Consider the following 17948-nt stretch of genomic DNA (forward strand, 5'->3'; position numbering starts at 1 on the left):
GCCTTTGTCCCCTACAATTTATTTCCACAAAACAGCCGGAGGGATCCCATTAAAATGCGAGTGAGCTGCTGTCGCTCTTCTGCTCAGCACCCTTCCACGGCTCCTGTCACTCTGAGTAGAAGCTGAAGTCCTCTCCGTGGCGCACAGGGTCCTAGATCTGGTCCTCTACTTCCGTGACCCCATCTGCCCCTCTCTTCCCCCTCGCTAGCTCTGTTCCTGCCACAGTGGTCTCTTTGCTTCCATGCTGTTCTTCCAACGCCAGGCGTGTTCCAGCCTCAGGGCCTTTGCACTTGCTCTTTCCTCTCCTGGGACATTCTTTCCTGCCATAGCTCCCTCCCTGACTTGCTTCAAATCTCTACTCTATCACCTTATCACAAAGCTTCCCTTGACCATCCTATCTCATTTAGCAACTCCTGCTATCCCAGCCCTTTCTCTCACTACATTTTTCCTTTGTAGCACTTATCACCCCCACATATTTATTTTTTGTTGTCTTGCACAGAAGCTCCAAGAGAACAGGAACTTTTTTTGGTTCACCACTATATCTCCAGTGCCTAGAACAGTGCTCGGCATGAGAAGAAGCTGAGAAAGTATTTGTGGAATCAATGAATTTTCCAATTCCATCCATGCTGTCCCATGTGTAGATACTTACACGTTTTAATTTGGAGGGGCAATGTCTATTCCCCAATGATTCCAGACTTGCACTGAAAAATGTAACTACTGAAAGTTTGTGTTGATAAAAATATACGTATCTTGTTCCCAGGAAGGTTCTGGGTCCCAGAAAGTTTCCGGGTTTGTTAAAGCATCAAAAATATGAAATGATGGAATTCTCTGGTGGTCCAGTGGTTAGGACTCCGAGGTTTCACTGCTGAGGGCCCAGGTTCAATCCTTGGTTGGGGAACTAAGATCCCACAAGCCATGTAGCGTTGTCAAAAAAAAAGAAAGAAAGAAAGAAAGAAAGGATAGTGATGATTCGCGGGTTCGAGCCCTGGTCCAGGAAGATCCCACATGCCGCAGAGCAACTAAGCCCGTGCGCCACAACTACCGAGCCTGTGCTCTAGAGCCCGGGAGCCACAACTACTGAAGCCCGCGAGCCTAGAGCCCGTGCTCCGCAACAAAGAGAAGCCACCACAGTGAGAAGCCCACGCACTGCAACGAAGAGTAGCCCCCGCTCACCGCAACTAGAGAAAGCCCGCATGCAGAACGAGGAGCCAACTCAGCCAAAAATTTAAAAAAATTTAAAAAAAAGAGAACTTTTGGGGGAAGAGAATGTAAGTGTAGAGCAAAGGATACATACGGATGTTGAGTGTTCAAAGGGGTGGATGGTCATGGGCTTTTTGGAGGGAGGGTTGACTAGCATGTGCATCCCCTTCCCACATTGAAAAGAATCCCTGCCATCCGAAAGCCTGTTACCCTCTGTTGCAACCAGTAAGGACAAATGTTTCTTTCCTCCGTTTGCCTCCGTTGTAGCTCAGGTGACCTAAGTTCGGCGAATCCCGCTATTACTTTGGAATCATGTGCCAGCAATGCCAAATAAACAAAGCCTGGCTAATCTATTACTGCTGTGGCAGCTGGGGCAGACTCTACTTTCCAAAGATGGCTGTGACAATAGCTCTCATCCCACACGCTCTTTTTTTTTTTTTTTTTTTAATTAATTATTTTTAGTTTTGGCCGTGTTGGGTCTTTGTTGCTGCGCGCGGGCTTTTCTCTAGCTGCGGGGAGCGGGCTTCTCACTGCTGTGGCTTCTCTTTGTCGCGGAGCACGGGCTCTAGGCGCGCGGGCTTCAGTAGTTGTGGCACGCAGGCTCAGTAGCTGTGGCTCGCGGGCTCTAGAGCTCAGGCTCAGTAGTTGTGGTGCACGGGCTTAGTGGCTCCGCGGCATGTGGGATCTTCCTGGACCAGGGCTCGAACCCGTGTCCCCTGCATTGCCAGGCGGATTCCCAACCGCTGCGCCACCAGGGACGCCCCACACACACTTGTGAACAACCTGATCTTGACACTCTTTCCACTGAGAGATGGGGGTCTACGTCCCCTCCTCTCTGTGCAGTTTTGTGACTCGCATGTAACCATTAGAATGCGGCACGAAGTGACGCTCCGTGACTCCCAAGGTTGGGTAGAAAAAGCCACGTGGCGTCTGCCTGCTTCACTGGAATACTTTCTGTGAAGGCTTCAGCCAGCATATAAGCAGTCGGACTACCCTGAGGCAGCCATGCTGTGGGGAAGTGCAAACTAGCAAGCGTGGAGAGAGGTCTGAGACTGCCGAGGGATGCCTGTCCAGCCCCCAGCTGCCCCGCTGCCAGCGCCACTTGATCGCACCCTGAGCCAGACCCCCCCCCAAATCCTGAGCCCTTCCCCCAGTCCTGGCCCATTGCAACCATGATTACTGTTGTTCACCGATAAGTTTCAGTGTGATTTGTTCCACGTAACAGCTAGCAGACACAGCCTGTTTCTGGGGCAGCAGAGGCAGAGAGATGACCAGGGTCCAGTGGTCACTGGGGCACCAGTGTATCCTCATCAGACGGGTTCTGTGGTGTGATCGTGGCTGGGCTCTGGGTGGAGGCCAGCTGTTCGTCCTGTTCTTGATCACTTTCCAATCCTGGCTCTCTAATCACTCCTGGGAATCTGAGCGATCCCGAGTCCTCTCAATCAATTCCCTCCCTGCCCCAGAGGTTTCTGTTGCTTGGAACTAAATCCATGACGCATGCGTCCATGCTCTGTTTACACTGAAATACCTTTTTCTCGTCTTTTCAGACTCACCTTAGACGTTCCCTCCTCCTGGAAGCCCTCCCTGACCGCCCAGCCTGGGTCAGCTGTCTGCTCCAGGCTCCTGCAGCCCCCTGGGCTGCCCTTGTCCCAGCTTTGCCCACTCTCTGTCACCACGGCCTGGAGACAGTTCTGTCTCCCCCACCAGACTGTGAGCCCTAGGAGGGCAGTGATTACTGCCACATGCCCAGCATTGCCCGGCCTGGGACTGGGCACTGGGCAGGGGCTCAGGGGATGCCAGATTGTTTAAACTTAGGCACTGCTCCTCTGGAAGAAGTTTCCCAAGAGGCATGGAGGAAAGAGAGAGGGATGAGAATGGATTGTGGGAAGACTGGGTGTACGAATAACTCTCAAGGAAATGTGGGGTCTTTTTGCCTTGGATAACTGGGTTTGGGTCCGGGAATTTTTTTTTTCCATGCTGGGGAAAGGGAGTTGAATGCCTGATTCTCTGAGAACTTGGGACTCTGGACTCCTAAGTCCTGAGGGCAGGACTCCTGGGTCTGAGAGGGGAGGGGTCTGGGAGTCTAGACTCCTGGATCCGGAGGAGCTGGGTCTCCCACTCTCAGCTCTTGGAACCCCAGACGCTAGGGTTAAGCAGGTGGGGCTCAGACCCCAGGGACTGCCGTTCCCGACACCAAGCTGCCCCCTGGTGGCCCCTACGCTCCTTCTCCACAAACCAGAGGACAGACCCGGCTTGGCAGTTTATTTCCGCTTCCCAAACCCCTTCCAGCCCCTGGGACTCCCTTTCGCAGCACATCTGGGTGCCCTGTGAGGTGGAAAGAGCGGTGGGTTAGGTAGTATCACATCCGGGTTGGGTGGGGCGGGCAGGGCCAGGCTGAGGGAGGGAACCTGGACGATGCGGGGCCCTCACCTGGCATCCAGGCCTTCGTGGGTCCCTCAGGGGCAGATGGAGGGGAGACTTTCCCTTTAGGAGTTTCTGCAATGGGGAGAATTTAAGGGGGGATGTCAATTTCCTAGGACCAGTGTTTCCCTTCCTCCCCCACCTCCTCCTCCCTCAGACCCAGGAGTCCTGGACCCCAGCCGCCCTCTCCACTTACCCTCTGGTGCCCTCCCTGGCCTGGGGGCTGGAGGTGATTTCCAATGAGGCTGAGGCCTCAGTCCAAAATCTTGGCAAGGTTAGAGGGGCTCGAAGTCTGGGGAGCGCCAGAGGCGCCTGGAGGGGAGGAGATTAAGAAATTTCGCAGATGAGCTGCAGCTGTCAGGCCCAGACAGGGATAACCCAGTGATGGCGGGGATGGGGGGTGGGGGGGGGCGGGCAGTATGGCAGGGTCTTGCCCTAGTCCATGCTGTTTTTTCCCCCCTAACACCTCTGGCTTGCTTAGATCAAACTTTTGTTTGTCTATCCATCCATTCATCCATCCATCCATCCATCCACCCATTTGTCGACCCATCTGACCAACCATTCGACCATCCATCCATCCATCTACCCATCCATTCCCCCTTCTATCCCCCCATCCAGCCATCTGTCCGTCTGTCCATCCATCCATCCACCCACTCATTCATTCATTCATTCATTCCTCCCACAAATTTCCCAGTGTGTCCGGCACTGTTCTGGGCTCTGAAGAGTCAACCAGGAACCAGATAGACTAAAGTCTCTGTCCTCATGGAGCCAGCAGTCTACTAAGCAAGAGGCTTAGCATGAGTCATCAGTGCATGAACAAGGAAATATCCCAGAGTGTTAGGTGTCCTTCAGAGAACTGAAATAGTGGAGGGGGAGAGTGGGGGCTGATCAGACATGAGGGTGGCTGGGGAAGGCCTCCTGGAGGAAGGGAAAATTGAACAGAAGCCTCAGTGCAAGAAGGATGTGGGCAGAAGCGCTGCAGTGGGTGGTGGGCTTGCTGGGTTGTTAGAAGAACAGCAGGGGGTCCATTGTTCCTGGAAAGGAGTTGAAGGGGTGGTAGGAAGTCAGAGAGGTGGGGAGGGGGTCAGATCCCCAGGCCTTATGGGCTGATGGAGAGGATGTTGGCTTTAATTCTTGGAGTCCTGGGGTCTTGGGGGCTTCTAAGAGGTGAGGGAGGGGATCTGATTCAGGTTACAAATGCCCAATCTTGCCGATTTCATCACAACTCCCGGGGCCCATGCCACGCTTGTCCTTATTCTCCACATGGAGACACTGAGGATGGGAGAGGTCCCCTGTGGCCACAGCGAGGTGCCTGGGTCCCTTTGAATGACGGTGTCAACCCCTAGAGGGGGATTTCTCTGCTGGAGAACAGCACTGTGAGGGAGCATGTCTAGCTGGGGGATTCCTCCAGTGATGAATGGACGAATCCCCTCATGGCAGGGACTGGCATCACGCCCATTTCACAGACGAGGAAATTAAGGATGAATTCTGCAGTCTGGAGCCAGGGGCCTGGGTTCCAGTCCTGCCTGCCTCTCTCGCCTTTGAGCTGGGTGACCTTCAGATCTTGGAGCCTCGGTGTACCCCTCTGTATAATAGGGATCATAACAGCATCTACCTTACCAGGTTGTCATGGCAACTAAATATAGCGGGAGTTACACACGCGTGTTAGCTATTCTCATTATGACAGTCACCTTGCTGGGAAGTAGCACACCCGAGGCTCTCTTCTGCCTCGTTTTGAAAAATGACGGAAGAGGAGTTGACTGGAATTTGAATCAGGCCGGGTTCGGGAAAGAGGAAAAGGTCTGCCAGGCGGAGGGCACAGCCTCGGCATAGGTGTGACCCTCTGGCCAGAGGTGCCTGTCATCCTCTGTCCCCCTTCATTGTCCTCAGAGGCTGAGTGCCTCTGAATGTTTCCATTTGTTTTTGGCTGCAGGTTGCGATCTGTTTTTAGCTTCCCTGGCTGGTGTCACCGCCCCTGCCCCCCCTCCCAGCTGGCTCTCTTGTTTGCTGTGGTCGAATAATGTTCCCAGACTTCCTGAGCTGTTTGTTTGAAGACTGCCCAGTATTGATTGGATCTGGTGTGTACTCAGCCTGAGATGTTAACAGAGACTTCTCCCTACCTCCCCGCCCCCTGTACCGCAGGAAGCCAGGGGCTCGGAAGCCAGGGCGGGTGGGGGGAAGAAAAAAAGCAAGGCCAGGGCTCACTTAGAAAATAAGCAGATGATTTTGGGGGTTTTTAAGGCTTCTCCTCTTTCAGTCTGTGTGTTTGGGCAGGTGCAGTCACCTCTCTGAGCTTTTTTCTTCTGGAAAATGAGGAGAGGAACATTTTTGACTTCACAGGGTTGTTGGGAAGACTCATCCCATTGATTCACTCAACACCTATTTATTGAGCACCTACTATGTGTCAGGCACGATTCATATAACAGAGAATAAGGCAAAGTCCTAACCTTCGGGAAGGTGACAACCTGCTAACGGTGACAGAAAACAATAGACCATACACTCTGCCAGCCAGTGCAAAGGACTGAGAGAATGCAGCTGGCCAGGGGCTTGGAGGGACAGGGGCGCTGTTTTCAATAGGGTGGTCAGTGAAGGCCTCCCTGAGAGGATGAGATGAGAAAGTGAGCCTACGGAAAAGAGATACAGGCAGAGAGAACAGCTCGTGCAAAGGCCCTGGGGTAGGGCACACCTGGGATGCTGGAAGGAGAGCCAGAAAGCCAACGAGGGGGGGATGAATAAGGGAGAGAAGAGAAGAAGCCACAGAGGTGTGGATGCCAGATGCCACCTCGTAAATGGGTGCAGAGAGCAAGTGCCTGGCCCATACCCCTGAGCACCTGGTCAGACTGGGGACCCCAGGGATGAATGGGACCCAAGTTGCCCACCTCAGACCAGTGCCTGACTCACCACCTTCAGCTGGTATTTGCTTCTCGGACTCTCGGGGGGCAGATCCAGCCGAGGGGGCAGGGGAGGAGGTGAGGGGGTCACCTAAGGGAGACAGAGGGTGGGGAGGGGGTTATGAGCTACCATTTTCTTCGCACCTACATGTCCCCCTGCCTGGAGGCCCACCGTTCAGGCACTTTCTAGGCTTTGGAGGTGGAATGGAGAATGAGACAAAGTTCTACCCTCAAGAGGGTTATACTAGAGAAAGCCATAGCCCCAGACCCTAAGGGATGCAAAAGTCCATGCCCCTGGGACCCCCGAATCCTGCCACCAGCCCCCTCCTCCCTCAGACCCTAGGGATTCCAGCTCCAGCTCCCGCCTGGCCCTACCTACCTGCTGCAGCTCCCCTCCGTTGTCATTGCTGTCCTCTGAGTCCTCAGCAGTGGCGCTGGCTTTGAGCTCATGGATAATCACAGCCGCTTGGCCCTTGATCTTGCAGCGGCAGAAGGGGCAGGTCTGGCTGTCTGAGTGCTGGGGGAGTGGGGAGGGAAAGGATCAGGGTCTCCCTGTTCCCCACCAGGTCCCCTGGGACTACAGGGGCCTTTATCCCCAGCAGAGTGATGTGGGGAGGACAGACAGAGGGAGGGAGATGGAGACAGAGAGGAGGAATTATGAAGAGAGAAAAATGGAGAGACATGCAGGGCAGAAAGGAGGGGCTGGACCAGAGCCCGAGAGAGCCGCGGTGCTGTATAGGTCTCAGCCGCACAGTAGTGATGCTATGGGCTAGGAATGCCTGAGACACTCAGCTGGGCCATATGTATTCACTGTGGGGAGTCCCACAGGCACCCCCCTGCCGCCACCACTGGGGCCAGTGTTATGGCTGGGCTAGCCCTTTGGTTCTTTTTTTATGCGGTACGCGGGCCTCTCACTGTTGTGGCCTCTCCCATTGCGGAGCACAGGCTCCGGACGCGCAGGCTCAGCGGCCATGGCTCACGGGCCCAGCCACTCCACGGCGTGTGGGATCCTCCCGGACCAGGGCACGAACCCGCGTCCCCTGCATCGGCAGGCGGACTCTCAACCACTGCGCCACCAGGGAAGCCCGCCCTTCAGTTTTTACTATGACTGCAGGGCGCATCTCAGTATCAACCATCAGGGGACTTTGAAGAACAAGATTTATTACTCACAGGTCCTGGAGGGTACGGGAGCTTGCAGTGGAGGTTACGGGAGGTCGCAGGCAGAGGGAAGGGAGAGAGGCAGGGAGGGAGGCGGACCTGGAGCTCTGCTTTTATTAGGGGCCAAATGGGGTGCCTAGGGTTTCTGGGGTTCATTATTTGTTGGCAAATTTAAAGCAGAAGAGCAAGAATCAGGGTATGGGGAGAGAGAAGCAGGACCACTCCAATGCTCCGTTACTTAGGGCTTTCTAAAGGGAAACTTCAAGAGTTGGGGTGGCTAGTTCCTTATCTAGTTGTGTTTTTTTTTTTTTTTTTTGCTGTACGCAGGCCTCTCGCTGCTGTGGCCTCTCCCGTTGCGGCGCACAGGCTCCGGACGCGCAGGCTCAGCGGCCATGGCTCACAGGCCCAGCCGCTCCGCGGCATGTGGGATCTTCCCGGACCGGGGCACGAACCCGTGTCCCCTGCATCGGCAGGCAGACTCTCAACCACTGCGCCACCAGGGAAGCCCTATCTAGTTGTTTTGTTAGTCGCTGTGTCAGGGAGATGGATGTCTTTGTTATGATAAGCTCCGCAATCAGAAGCTTAAGGTCTAACACTTACATCACAATGGAAAACTTAGTATCGGGCACCCATACTCCATAGGGGTTCCCTTTACCCAGAGGCCTGGATCCTCCCTTGGGAGGTCACTACCACCAGCCCCCTTCCCCTGAGAAGGCAGCTAAGGCTCAGAGAGGTTAAGCCACTGGCCCCAGATCACCCAGAGAGGGAATGCTACGGGCTAGGGATGCCTTGGTCATATTTACTGTGGTCAGTCCCACAGACACGCCCCTCCCACACCAGGGCCCATGTAGCATCTTCCACTAATAATGTAACTGGAGAAGGAGAAGCAGAGGTGACAGATGCAGAGTGAGACAGAGGCATGAATGGAGCAAGTTTCTCCTCTCCCTGGGCCTCAGTTTCCCCATGTGATCGACGAGGCGTGTGGGCGATCCTCTAGGGGCTCTTACTATAGGGAGGCGGGGACCGGGCGGGAAGGCAGGGCAGGGTCGGACCCACCTGCCAGGTAGCCAGGCAGCGGCTACAGAGCAGGTGCCCGCACGGCTCCACCTTCACGTCCTTGTTGCTCTCGGCACAGATCTTGCAGAGCTCAAACGTGGAGTCCATGGCCCAGTACAGCTGCAGCTGCTCCTGGCAGGCGAGATGGGGATGACGACGACGCGTGGTGATATCAGCCATGGAGATGCAAGTCGGGCCCCAGGAAATAAGTCCCAAACCTCTGCACCAGCCCTGAAGCCTCCCCTAAGTTCAAGGCAGTGTGTCCCAATGCCTCCTACATGTGCTAATGTTATGGGACTTGTTCTCTGGGGGTGGTCTGCGCTCAGGGCTGCCAGATTCAGCCAATAAACATACAGGATGCCCCGTTAAACTTGATTTTCAGATAAACAATGAATACATTTTGAGGTCTAAGTGTGTCCCGAATATTGCACGGGATATGCTCATACTCAAAATTTTGTTTGTCACGTCTCCTCTCACCCATGGGATGGCTGGAAGACTAAAAGCTGACACAGGGGCTGCCTCTGGTGAGTGCGCAAAGTGCATTAGCTGCTCTGATGATGTCAGCGGTATCATTTCCTGGTTTTATTCCCATGAAAAGCCCCGGGGAAGAGGCAGGGGGAGCTGTGTTTTCCAGAGGAGGAACAGACAGGCTCAGAGAGGCCAAGTGATGTACCCCAGCTCATGCGGCCTCCAAGCCAGTACAAAACCCCAAGCCCTCTGCGAGTCCAGGGCCTGACTCATGGGAGGGGATCCCTGAGCCATGGTGCAGTGGATGGAGGCGGTGGGCGGTGAGCCGGGGAGGGAGGCCGGGCTTGCGCCTCACCTCCGACACATGGACACGCTGATGGGGTTTCATCTGGCAGAGTTCGGTCAGGTCCGGGTTGTGGTTCTTCCCATCTGGGTAGAGGTAGCTGGGGGAAGGGAAGAGGGGGTACCGAGGGGTCCTCCAGCACCCCTCACCCCGCCCTGGAACATCTGCCCCAAATACATAGCTGGCCTGGGGATATTTTCCCTCGCTTCTCCTGAAATTGGGATTTTCTAGGGCAAGCTGTGTCCTCTCAGGCCCCCAGGGTAGGGCTGTGTCCCCTCAGACTCCTCAGGAAGGGCTGTGTCCCTTCAGACCCCCATAGAAGGACAGACTAAGTGACTCTAGCTCTGGAAACTCCAGATGCATGAGAACCAGGAAACATCAAACCTCAGGCCCAGGTCTCCCAGAACTTTACCCGTCCTACAGTCTTCAGGTCCCAGCGTAACAGCATCTTAGTCACAGATTGAGGGAGTGACCAGATCCTAGAGTCTTCGGCCCACAGGGCTGGAAGGACCCCCCTAGTCCGTCTACACTATTCTCACTACACAGAGAGTGACCGGGGCTCAGCGTGGGACAGGCAATGCCCGAGGCCACAGGGTGAGGCCTGGAGGGATGCAGAACCAGGGTTGTGGGCCAGGTCTGAGAGCCTGGCTCCAGGTCAGCCCACAAGAAGGCTCTGCACACCCTGGGTCTCCCGTCCAGGTCATAACTGCAGCCCCAGATCAACTCGGGGCCGCAGGTTCCCCAAGGCCGGTAGCTCTGCCTGGCCAGCCAGGTGGAGCAGTGCAGGCACCCCGGCCTGGGCCCTGGTGCGGCTTCCCACAAACACACTGTGTGACCTGAGCTGGGCAACTCTACCTCTCTGGCCTCAGTTTTCTCTTCTGTGAAATGGACATAATTGTGCCTAAGGCAAAGATGGGTGGTGAGGGTTAAGTAAGACAGCGCTCAGAAAACAAGCAGGACTTGCCCCCACACATAAGTACCCAGTGAGAGGGGAACTGCTAGGATCAATGTGAGACCCAGAAAACTGTCTTGCTCTGTGGTAGAAAGAGCTCGGGGTCGCCTGCCCCCTCTCTCTTGATTTTCCCGTCTCTAAAATTGTGTGTGTGTGTGTGTGTGTGTGTGTGTGTATACATAGGGTAGGGGGGTTAAACCAGATGGATGGTATTCACACTTATTTTAACTCTGGGAACCCTCCACCGAAATCTGACCTGGAACGTAGTACTTTATTCGTCAGGCACGAGTTCTGAGACTGGCTGCCTGGCTTCAAATCCCAGTTCATTAGCTCAGAAGCTAATGTGTGACCTGGACAAGTGTCTCTGTCTCTCTGTGCCACAGTGTCCTCGGTTATCAGATAGAGATGATAGTATATGTGTGGGTATGTGTATACATAGATATACGTACACACACACACACACACACACACACACACACACACACACACACAATGGATGTTCATTACTCGCAGACTCTGTAATCTGCAGACTTGCCTACTTGCTAAAATGTATACGGAACCTCAAAATCAATACTCCCTGCGGCATTTTCACAGTCATTCATGACCAGGCCCGCTCCCAGCTGAGGATGAACAAAGCAGCATTTGGCCTTTTCCTTTCAGTTCTCATACTGTAAACGTGTCCTTTTTACAGTCTATTTGGTGCCCCATTTTCCGCGTTTTAATGCTTTTTCTCGGTGACTTGGCTGGCTTAAATGACCCCCCAGCAGAGTGCTGAAGTGCTGTCTCACGTCCTAAGCACAGGAAGGCCGTGATGTACATTATGGAGAAAATACGTGTGGGAGATGAACTCTGTTCAGGTGAGTTACTGCGCTGCGGGCCGTGAGTTCAATGTGAACGTATCGATGATATATCAATGTATTAAATTAGGTGTCTTTAAACAGAAATACACATAAGGTTATTATGTAGTGACGGGTTGACAAAAATGTGACCAGAATCTTGCAGGAACCTACAGCTTCATTTCCCCCAGGAGCAACGGCTCAGAATTCACTAATTCAGTGTTGGCTGCGATTTTGTAGAACAGAACTACCACAAATAATGAGAAATAATGAGAATCAACTGCATATCTATCTGTCTGTCCGTCTGTCCGTCCGTCTGTCCATCCATCCATCTACCTAGCTACCTAACTACCTACCTATCTAATGTATGTATCCATCCATTCTTTCTTTCTCTCTCTCTCTCTCTCTACCTACCTACCTATCTATTTATCTATCTGTCTATCATCATCCGTGTATCTATCCATCATCTATCTCATAGCGTATCATATAGATATGACCGCTAGCTAAGGAGGCTCTGGTTAAATGTCCAGGGTGAGACTTGGGAACCTCACCTACCAATCTTTCCCCTCCCATCCTACCCAAGGCAGTTTCCGAAAGAGGGGCCCTGGGGCAGCCAAGATTACAGATCGAAAACCCCAGTCTAGCTTTTTGCCCAGTTCTCCTTCTGCTCTAACAGTCTAAATTCTAGAATAGGATATGGATATCTAGAAACAAGAGCCCTTGGGTGCAAGTCCAAGGAAGGGGACCACTGGGGTTGTGCTCAACTCCCACACACTCCTCGGAGAGCTGCTGCTAGCCCAACAGGGCAGCTTTGTGGGAACTAGAAAAGGTGCCCTTTCCTCTGGACCCTTGTCTGCCACCTGCTGGCACACTGTAGTACTGCAAGTTTATGTTTACTCTGAACCCTGTGCCCTCAGGCGTGGTGATCTTGGGCAGTGCTCTACATGCATGACCTTTCCAAGCGCATTCTGTTGACACCCTCCGCCTGCTAGGATGGTGACTCACAAGCCTTCCTTTTGTCCTTCCAGGAGTGCCTGGAACAGAGGTTTGTTGACGGGGATGGTCTGCAGGATGTTGCCATCTGAGCTCACGAATCCGATGGCCCACTGCCCCGGGCGAGTGCAGCTGGGCCGGAAGACGTAGCTGGAGGAAGAGGTAGGAAGGGATGGGGTGAGGGAGTGGTCACTGCTGTCCTTTCTAGAAGGCCCTTCACCCTGTCGGGGATCCAGGTCTCTAAGTCCTTGCTCCCTTATAAACTTCTAGGCAGTGAGGTGCTAGATAGATCCTTGGCTGCCACTATAGCGAATGTCTGCTGTGTTCACCTGCTTGGCTCCTCCTCCACCTTCACTGGGCTTTAGACAAAGCTGATTCTGGCTTGGCCAACCAGTCCTTTTCAGGACCCCGGCCAGAGTGATGGGAGTCAGCCTTGGGACTTTTGCTGGAAGTATTAGGAGTAAGGCACTCCATTTCTATAGGGTTGATAAGCTGGTAGGGTGTAAAGCTGGGGCTTCTAGAAACCATTTGCCACCATGAGGAAAGACTGTGGTTGAGAAGGAGGCTAACAAAGAGGAAAGCAGGGGGAGAACAGGAACTGATTTCTGACAATAGCACTTGAGCACCTGGATCCAGCTGTGCCTGAAACCCAAACCTGGTCTTTTCAATTATGGGCATTAATTCATTTCTTTTTCTTTCCCTTTACACCAGTTTGAAGTACAACTGGAAGAGTGCTAATATATACCATCTTGGGGGTCCTGCACCTCAGCCCTGCAAAGACGTAAGAATCTGACATCCGATTCCCTTAACTTCCAGGGAGCTCAGTCTCTCAATTTTTAGCCCTCTAGAGGGATCCCACAGCTCAGAACTCCTGGCCTGAAATACTTTAAGGACTCAGGTGTCTGGTTTCCCAGAAGGTGGGAGGTCATATTTAAAATATTTAACAGATGGTACTGCATGGGCTCTAACCTATCAGAAACAAATCTTATCCTGGGGCGGGGTCTTCAGGCCCCCTTGCCAGACCAGGTATTGTCCCTTTAGCTGCTGGATCGTGGGCAGGTCTAGGTGGTCCCGGGAGAACCTAGGTTGTAGGGGGCACTCAGCATCCTACCTCTGAGTTCTCGACTCTCTGGGGTCCCATGTACTGCGGCCCTTCGGTTCTTACTTTCTGCAGGATGTCCAGGCCATCCAGACACCCCAGTCTAGGACCCAGACCCCTGCACCCTCGGCAGCCTTCTCCTCGAGTCCTGGCCCTTTTACCTGCCTGGCTTGTCTCTGTAGGTCTGCAGACGTGCTCGGACCTCATCGTAAGTGAGGAAGGCCATGTAGCCTGGGTGGTTGACGGCCAGGAGCTGCCAGTTCTTGAGGAGTGTTGGCCATGGCTAAGGTGGGGCAGTGCTTGGGTCAGGGAGTGTCTGCTGAGGAAGCAGCCCACACCCCTAGTGCCTACCAGAGTCCAAGAACCCAGACACCTCCCTCACGCCCAAAGATACTCCCTCAGGAATATATTGGACACAGAAGATTCCAGACCCTTCCTTCTCCAGAACCCAGGAATCCGGCCCCCATCCCCCTCCTCCCTCAGACCCACAAGCCCAGGCCCCCAGCCCCTCCTCCCCCAGGACCCAAGCGTCTGGGCTTCAGGCACTGGCCTTGCCTGACCTGGAAGAGCCTGGTGAAGATGTCAAACTCGAACATGGACACATGGCCGTTGCAGGTGAGGTCAATAGTGGAGCGCAAGGCCAGGGTGGTGCAGCCAGGCTCCACGGGGTGGCAGAGGCACAGAAGCAGCTCAAACTCAGCCCAGGGCAGCACACACCTAGGTGCAAGGGTGTGGGGGGAGGGGACTGTAGGCGGAGCCTCTGGGAGGCTAGAATGGGAGCACTTCTGGGAAGGAGGCAACAAGGGGCCTGGGTCCTGGGTCTGAGGCGGGAGGGGCCGGGGGCCTGGATCCTGGGTCTGAGGGGGGAGGGGCCGGGGGCCTGGATCCTGGGTCTGAGGGGGGAGGGGCCGGGGGCCTGGATCCTGGGTCTGAGGGGGGAGGGGCCGGGGGCCTGGATCCTGGGTCTGAGGGGGGAGGGGCCGGGGGCCTGGACTCCTGAGTCTGAGGGAGGAGGGGCCGGGGGCCTGGATCCTGGGTCTGAGCGGGGAGGGGCCGGGGGCCTGGATCCTGGGTCTGAGGGGAGAGGGGGGTCTGGATCCTGGGTCTGAGGGGAGAGGGGCCGGGGGCCTGGACTCCTGAGTCTGAGGAGGAGGGGCCGGGGGCCTGGACACCTGGGTCCGTGGGCGGGGGCAGGATGGGGTCCCAGGGGCAGGTGCTCACTCACCGGGCTCCGCAATGGTCTCTCCAGAAAGTGTGGGCTGGGACCTTGGTGAGCTGGTACGTGTGTCCACAGTATTTGCCCCCAGGGAAGAGTGCGCCCAGCTCCGCGCACATGTGGCTGAAGATGAGGGTCAGCTTGGCCAGCTGTCGCCTGCGAGGTTGGGCTCTGAGGACCTGGACTTGACCTTGGGGCCCCCACTGACACCTCCACCCTCTGGCCGGAACACCCACAGGGGTGAGGCCCCCAGAATCTGTCTAGGGTGTCAGTGCAGGATAAAAGTAGATTCCAAGACCGCCTATTGCAGTGCTGATGCCTCCCCACTCAGAACCTCAGTGTCCCCGTCTGTGAAGGAAAGGGAGGTACCACCTAATATCCAAGGCATCCTCCGGCAAATAAATCCCAGCCTCTGCCTGAAGCCTTGCCTAGCTGGACGTGGGGACCACTAGGGCTGGGGCCATTTAGGGCGGCCTGAGTTCGGAGACTCCCTGTTGTTTTTAGCAGCACTGGGTGGTGGACCCCTGTGCTTCCTCCTGCTGGCTGCCTCCCTGAGGGGCCGTTCAGGACGTGGCGAGCAGTAGAGGGGAGCTCTGACACTTAGTTGTGTGATTTTTGGCAAGTTCCTTTTTCCCTCCCCTGCTAAGCCTCAGTTTCCTCAACTGTGAAATGGGCATAAATACTGGGTAAGTACAGCCTCTGCTTCACAGGGGGAGCGATGAGGATTCTTACCCATCTTACGAGCACCTAAAATGCCAAGCACAACCTAGTATACAGTCGGCACTCAGGGCATGTTAATTACTATTACTGTTCTTATTATTTTATATTAATAACCTCCAGGTCTGTAGGATTCCTGATGCCTTTTTTTTTTTGGCTGCATCGGGTCTTGGCTGTGGCACACGGGATCTTCATTGCAGCACGCAGGCTTCTCTCTAGCTGTGGCGCGCGAGCTCCAGAGCACGTGGGCTTAGTTGCAACATGGCACGTGGGATTCCTAGTCCCCCGACCAGGGATCAAACCCGTGTCCCCTGCATTGGAAGGTGGATTCTTAACCACTGGACCACCAGGGAAGTACCCCTGATGCCTTTTATAGGGCCACCCTTGACCGTTTCTAAGCGCCCTCCCTTCCCAGAGTCTGTAATATAGTCACTATTCACATGTGACCGGTCCAAGTTGAAATGTACTCTAAATGTGAAACACACACTACATTTCAGAGACTTAGCGCAAAAGGAAAAAAAAAAAAAGAATGTGAACGATCTCATTAATCATCACCTTATATTGATCATAAGTTGAGATATATTGGATATAGTGAGTTAAAGAAAATGTTACTAAAATTTATTTCACCTGTCTAAAAAAACTCTTTGTAATATGTCTACTAGAAAATGAAAAACTACATATGTGGCTTGTATTAGATTTTAGTGGAAAGTCCTGGTCTAGAATCTCCGTCAAAGAGTTGCTAGGACCCTCAACTCTAGAAAATCCACTGAGATACTCACTGAGCCCCTGAGCTTCCTAGTTTCTAGAACCTACTGCATCTAGAACAGTGGTTCTCAGTGGAGTTAGACCACCATTCTAAGGAAATTCTAGAAATTTACTTGAGGCTGGATTGTGGGGACAATCCCCTGCAGTTAGATGTACCCACACCCTACTCGATTTTCCAATGTCCCATCAGACATCTGTGAAGGTGGAAAATCCGTTTCTAATGATCTGAGCTGAGAACCCAGTTCAGTTTCACATAAGCATTTTTTATGGCCACGCCCCGCAGCTTGTGGGATCTTAGTTCTCAGACCAGGGATTGAACCTGCCCTCTTGGCAGTGAAAGCATGGAGTCCTAACCACTGGACCACCAGGGTATTCCCTACATACGCATTTTTTGCACTTTGCAAATTGATTTTGAATTTTCCAGAAATTCACTATCCTACGTATCCAGGGAGGTCTGTTTGATTCAGCAATAGTGATTTTTCCCTCCAAGTGCAAGTGTCTGACTCGTCAATTCTACCTTCCAGAATAATTGTAACTATGCCTTGGCACTTTCATTTGAAATCTAGATAATTTTATTATGAAGAACATTCCTTTTATCTCCTCCTTATAATACATTTTGGGCATTATAGTGGGTTTTTTTAAAGAATTATGAATAGGTAGGTTATTTACCCTATGTATTTCATTTCAGGATGGATTTAAAGAAACACTACAAAATATGTGCTCTAAAAAAGGGGCGTGGGGGCCTGTTGGGATTGAGAACCGCTGTTCCAAACCTTGTTCTGGGCTCTAGGCCTCAAACCTCTGCCCCTGTCACTCAGCAGCCCTTTCCCCAGAATTCAGAACTGGAGCGGCCAACCTGCAGACAGGCACCAGGTCCTGAGCTAGCTCTTCCTCAGGAACTAAAGAGGCTCTGGGAGTCCCTCAGGCGGGGGCGGTGATGGGGGCTTAAAGAGTACTTTGTCTAGCGATCCTCACGCAGGAAGCTCCCTGGGGTCTCCACATTCCAGGATGTGTGTCTAAATCCTCTGGGAGAGCAGCCCACTTCTTAGCCAAGAAAGAGGGGGAAATGCGGAGCTCGGTGCCCAGGTGCCCAAGGAAGGAAAAGCCTGGGTGGCCCAGTTTTCCATGTTCCTTCAGGGAGAAGGGCTTGGGACCGGGACCCCTGGGCCCGAGGGAGGAGGGAGCTGGGAGCATGACCTGGGACCCACTCGCGAGCTCACCTTTGTCCTGGCGCAAGGGCTCACCTGAGTCTGGAGCCCTCCCGGAAGAGCTCGTCGTTGGTAGTCTTCCGGCCCCGGGGTGGCAGCAGTGCCGCCACCTGCCTGCTCTTGGCCTCCAGGTTAGCGAGATAGACCACGAGAAAGTCCTTCGCACCACCGGGACCCTCGGGGCCGTCTCCGCCGCCTGCCCGCCGGGCGTGCGCCACCTCGCGCAGCAGCTGCGCGGTGCGGGGCAGCAGGTCCCGCAGCGAGGGGGGACTCGAGGCGAGCCGGGGGTCACCGCATTGCTCTTCCAGGCGCTGCAGCAGCCTCACCGCCCGACCGAACGCTTTGGATTCGCTCCACTGCCGTCCCCGCGGGGCCGCCGCAGCCATGAGTCCCTCCAATGCCGGAGGAGGTGAGCGAGTGGCTGGGAGAGGCGCGGCCCCGCCCAGCCCAAGGTGGGGGCGGGACGGGGCGGGCCAGGTGAGGGCGGGCCCTGGAGAACCCGGGAGGGGACTGCAGGTACCCGTGTGTCCAAAGGGGGCGGGGGCTGGGGACTCTGGCAACTGGGTTCCTTAGAGATGGGGTTCAAACGTCTGATCCCCAAAGAAAAGCCGGATGGGGTGGCTTT

At 54.3% G+C, this 17948-nt stretch overlaps 1 protein-coding gene across 2 annotated transcripts; it reads right to left on the reverse strand.

The window, feature by feature from the left end:
- Positions 1 to 3388: 3388 nt before the first annotated feature.
- On the reverse strand, positions 3389 to 17721 carry CBLC (Cbl proto-oncogene C). Of its 2 annotated transcripts, XR_009517409.1 has the most exons (12): positions 17360 to 17721; positions 14643 to 14789; positions 13978 to 14134; positions 13579 to 13700; positions 12331 to 12468; positions 9550 to 9637; positions 8727 to 8858; positions 6892 to 7029; positions 6523 to 6603; positions 3818 to 3933; positions 3631 to 3696; positions 3389 to 3525 (listed from the first exon to the last, which is right to left on the reverse strand). XR_009517409.1 is itself a non-coding variant. In XM_059998810.1 (11 exons), exons 1-11 carry the CDS (start codon positions 17707 to 17709, stop codon positions 3687 to 3689), a joined length of 1479 nt encoding a protein of 492 aa, XP_059854793.1. In that variant the 5' UTR covers positions 17710 to 17721; the 3' UTR covers positions 3454 to 3686. The 2 variants fall into 2 exon arrangements, 1 of the variants encoding a protein (XP_059854793.1); XM_059998810.1 differs by having other exon boundaries at positions 3454 to 3696.
- Between the last annotated feature and the right edge of the window lie 227 nt (positions 17722 to 17948).

The sequence above is a fragment of the Delphinus delphis genome, chromosome 20 (genome assembly GCF_949987515.2).
Source record: "Delphinus delphis chromosome 20, mDelDel1.2, whole genome shotgun sequence".
Lineage (NCBI taxonomy): Eukaryota > Metazoa > Chordata > Mammalia > Artiodactyla > Delphinidae > Delphinus > Delphinus delphis.

Bases quoted from the DNA above. Each gene is read 5' to 3' on its own strand.
- CBLC (XM_059998810.1), bottom strand. From the start codon at position 17,709: ATGGCTGCGGCGGCCCCGCGGGGACGGCAGTGGAGCGAATCCAAAGCG. The intron at 6,604-6,891 runs GTAGGTAGGGCC...TGTCTCCCTTAG, and splicing joins ACGGAGGGGAGCTGCAGCAG to GTGACCCCCTCACCTCCTCC. The intron at 3,934-6,522 runs GTGAGTCAGGCA...CCTCCCCTCCAG, and splicing joins GCAAATACCAGCTGAAGGTG to GCGCCTCTGGCGCTCCCCAG.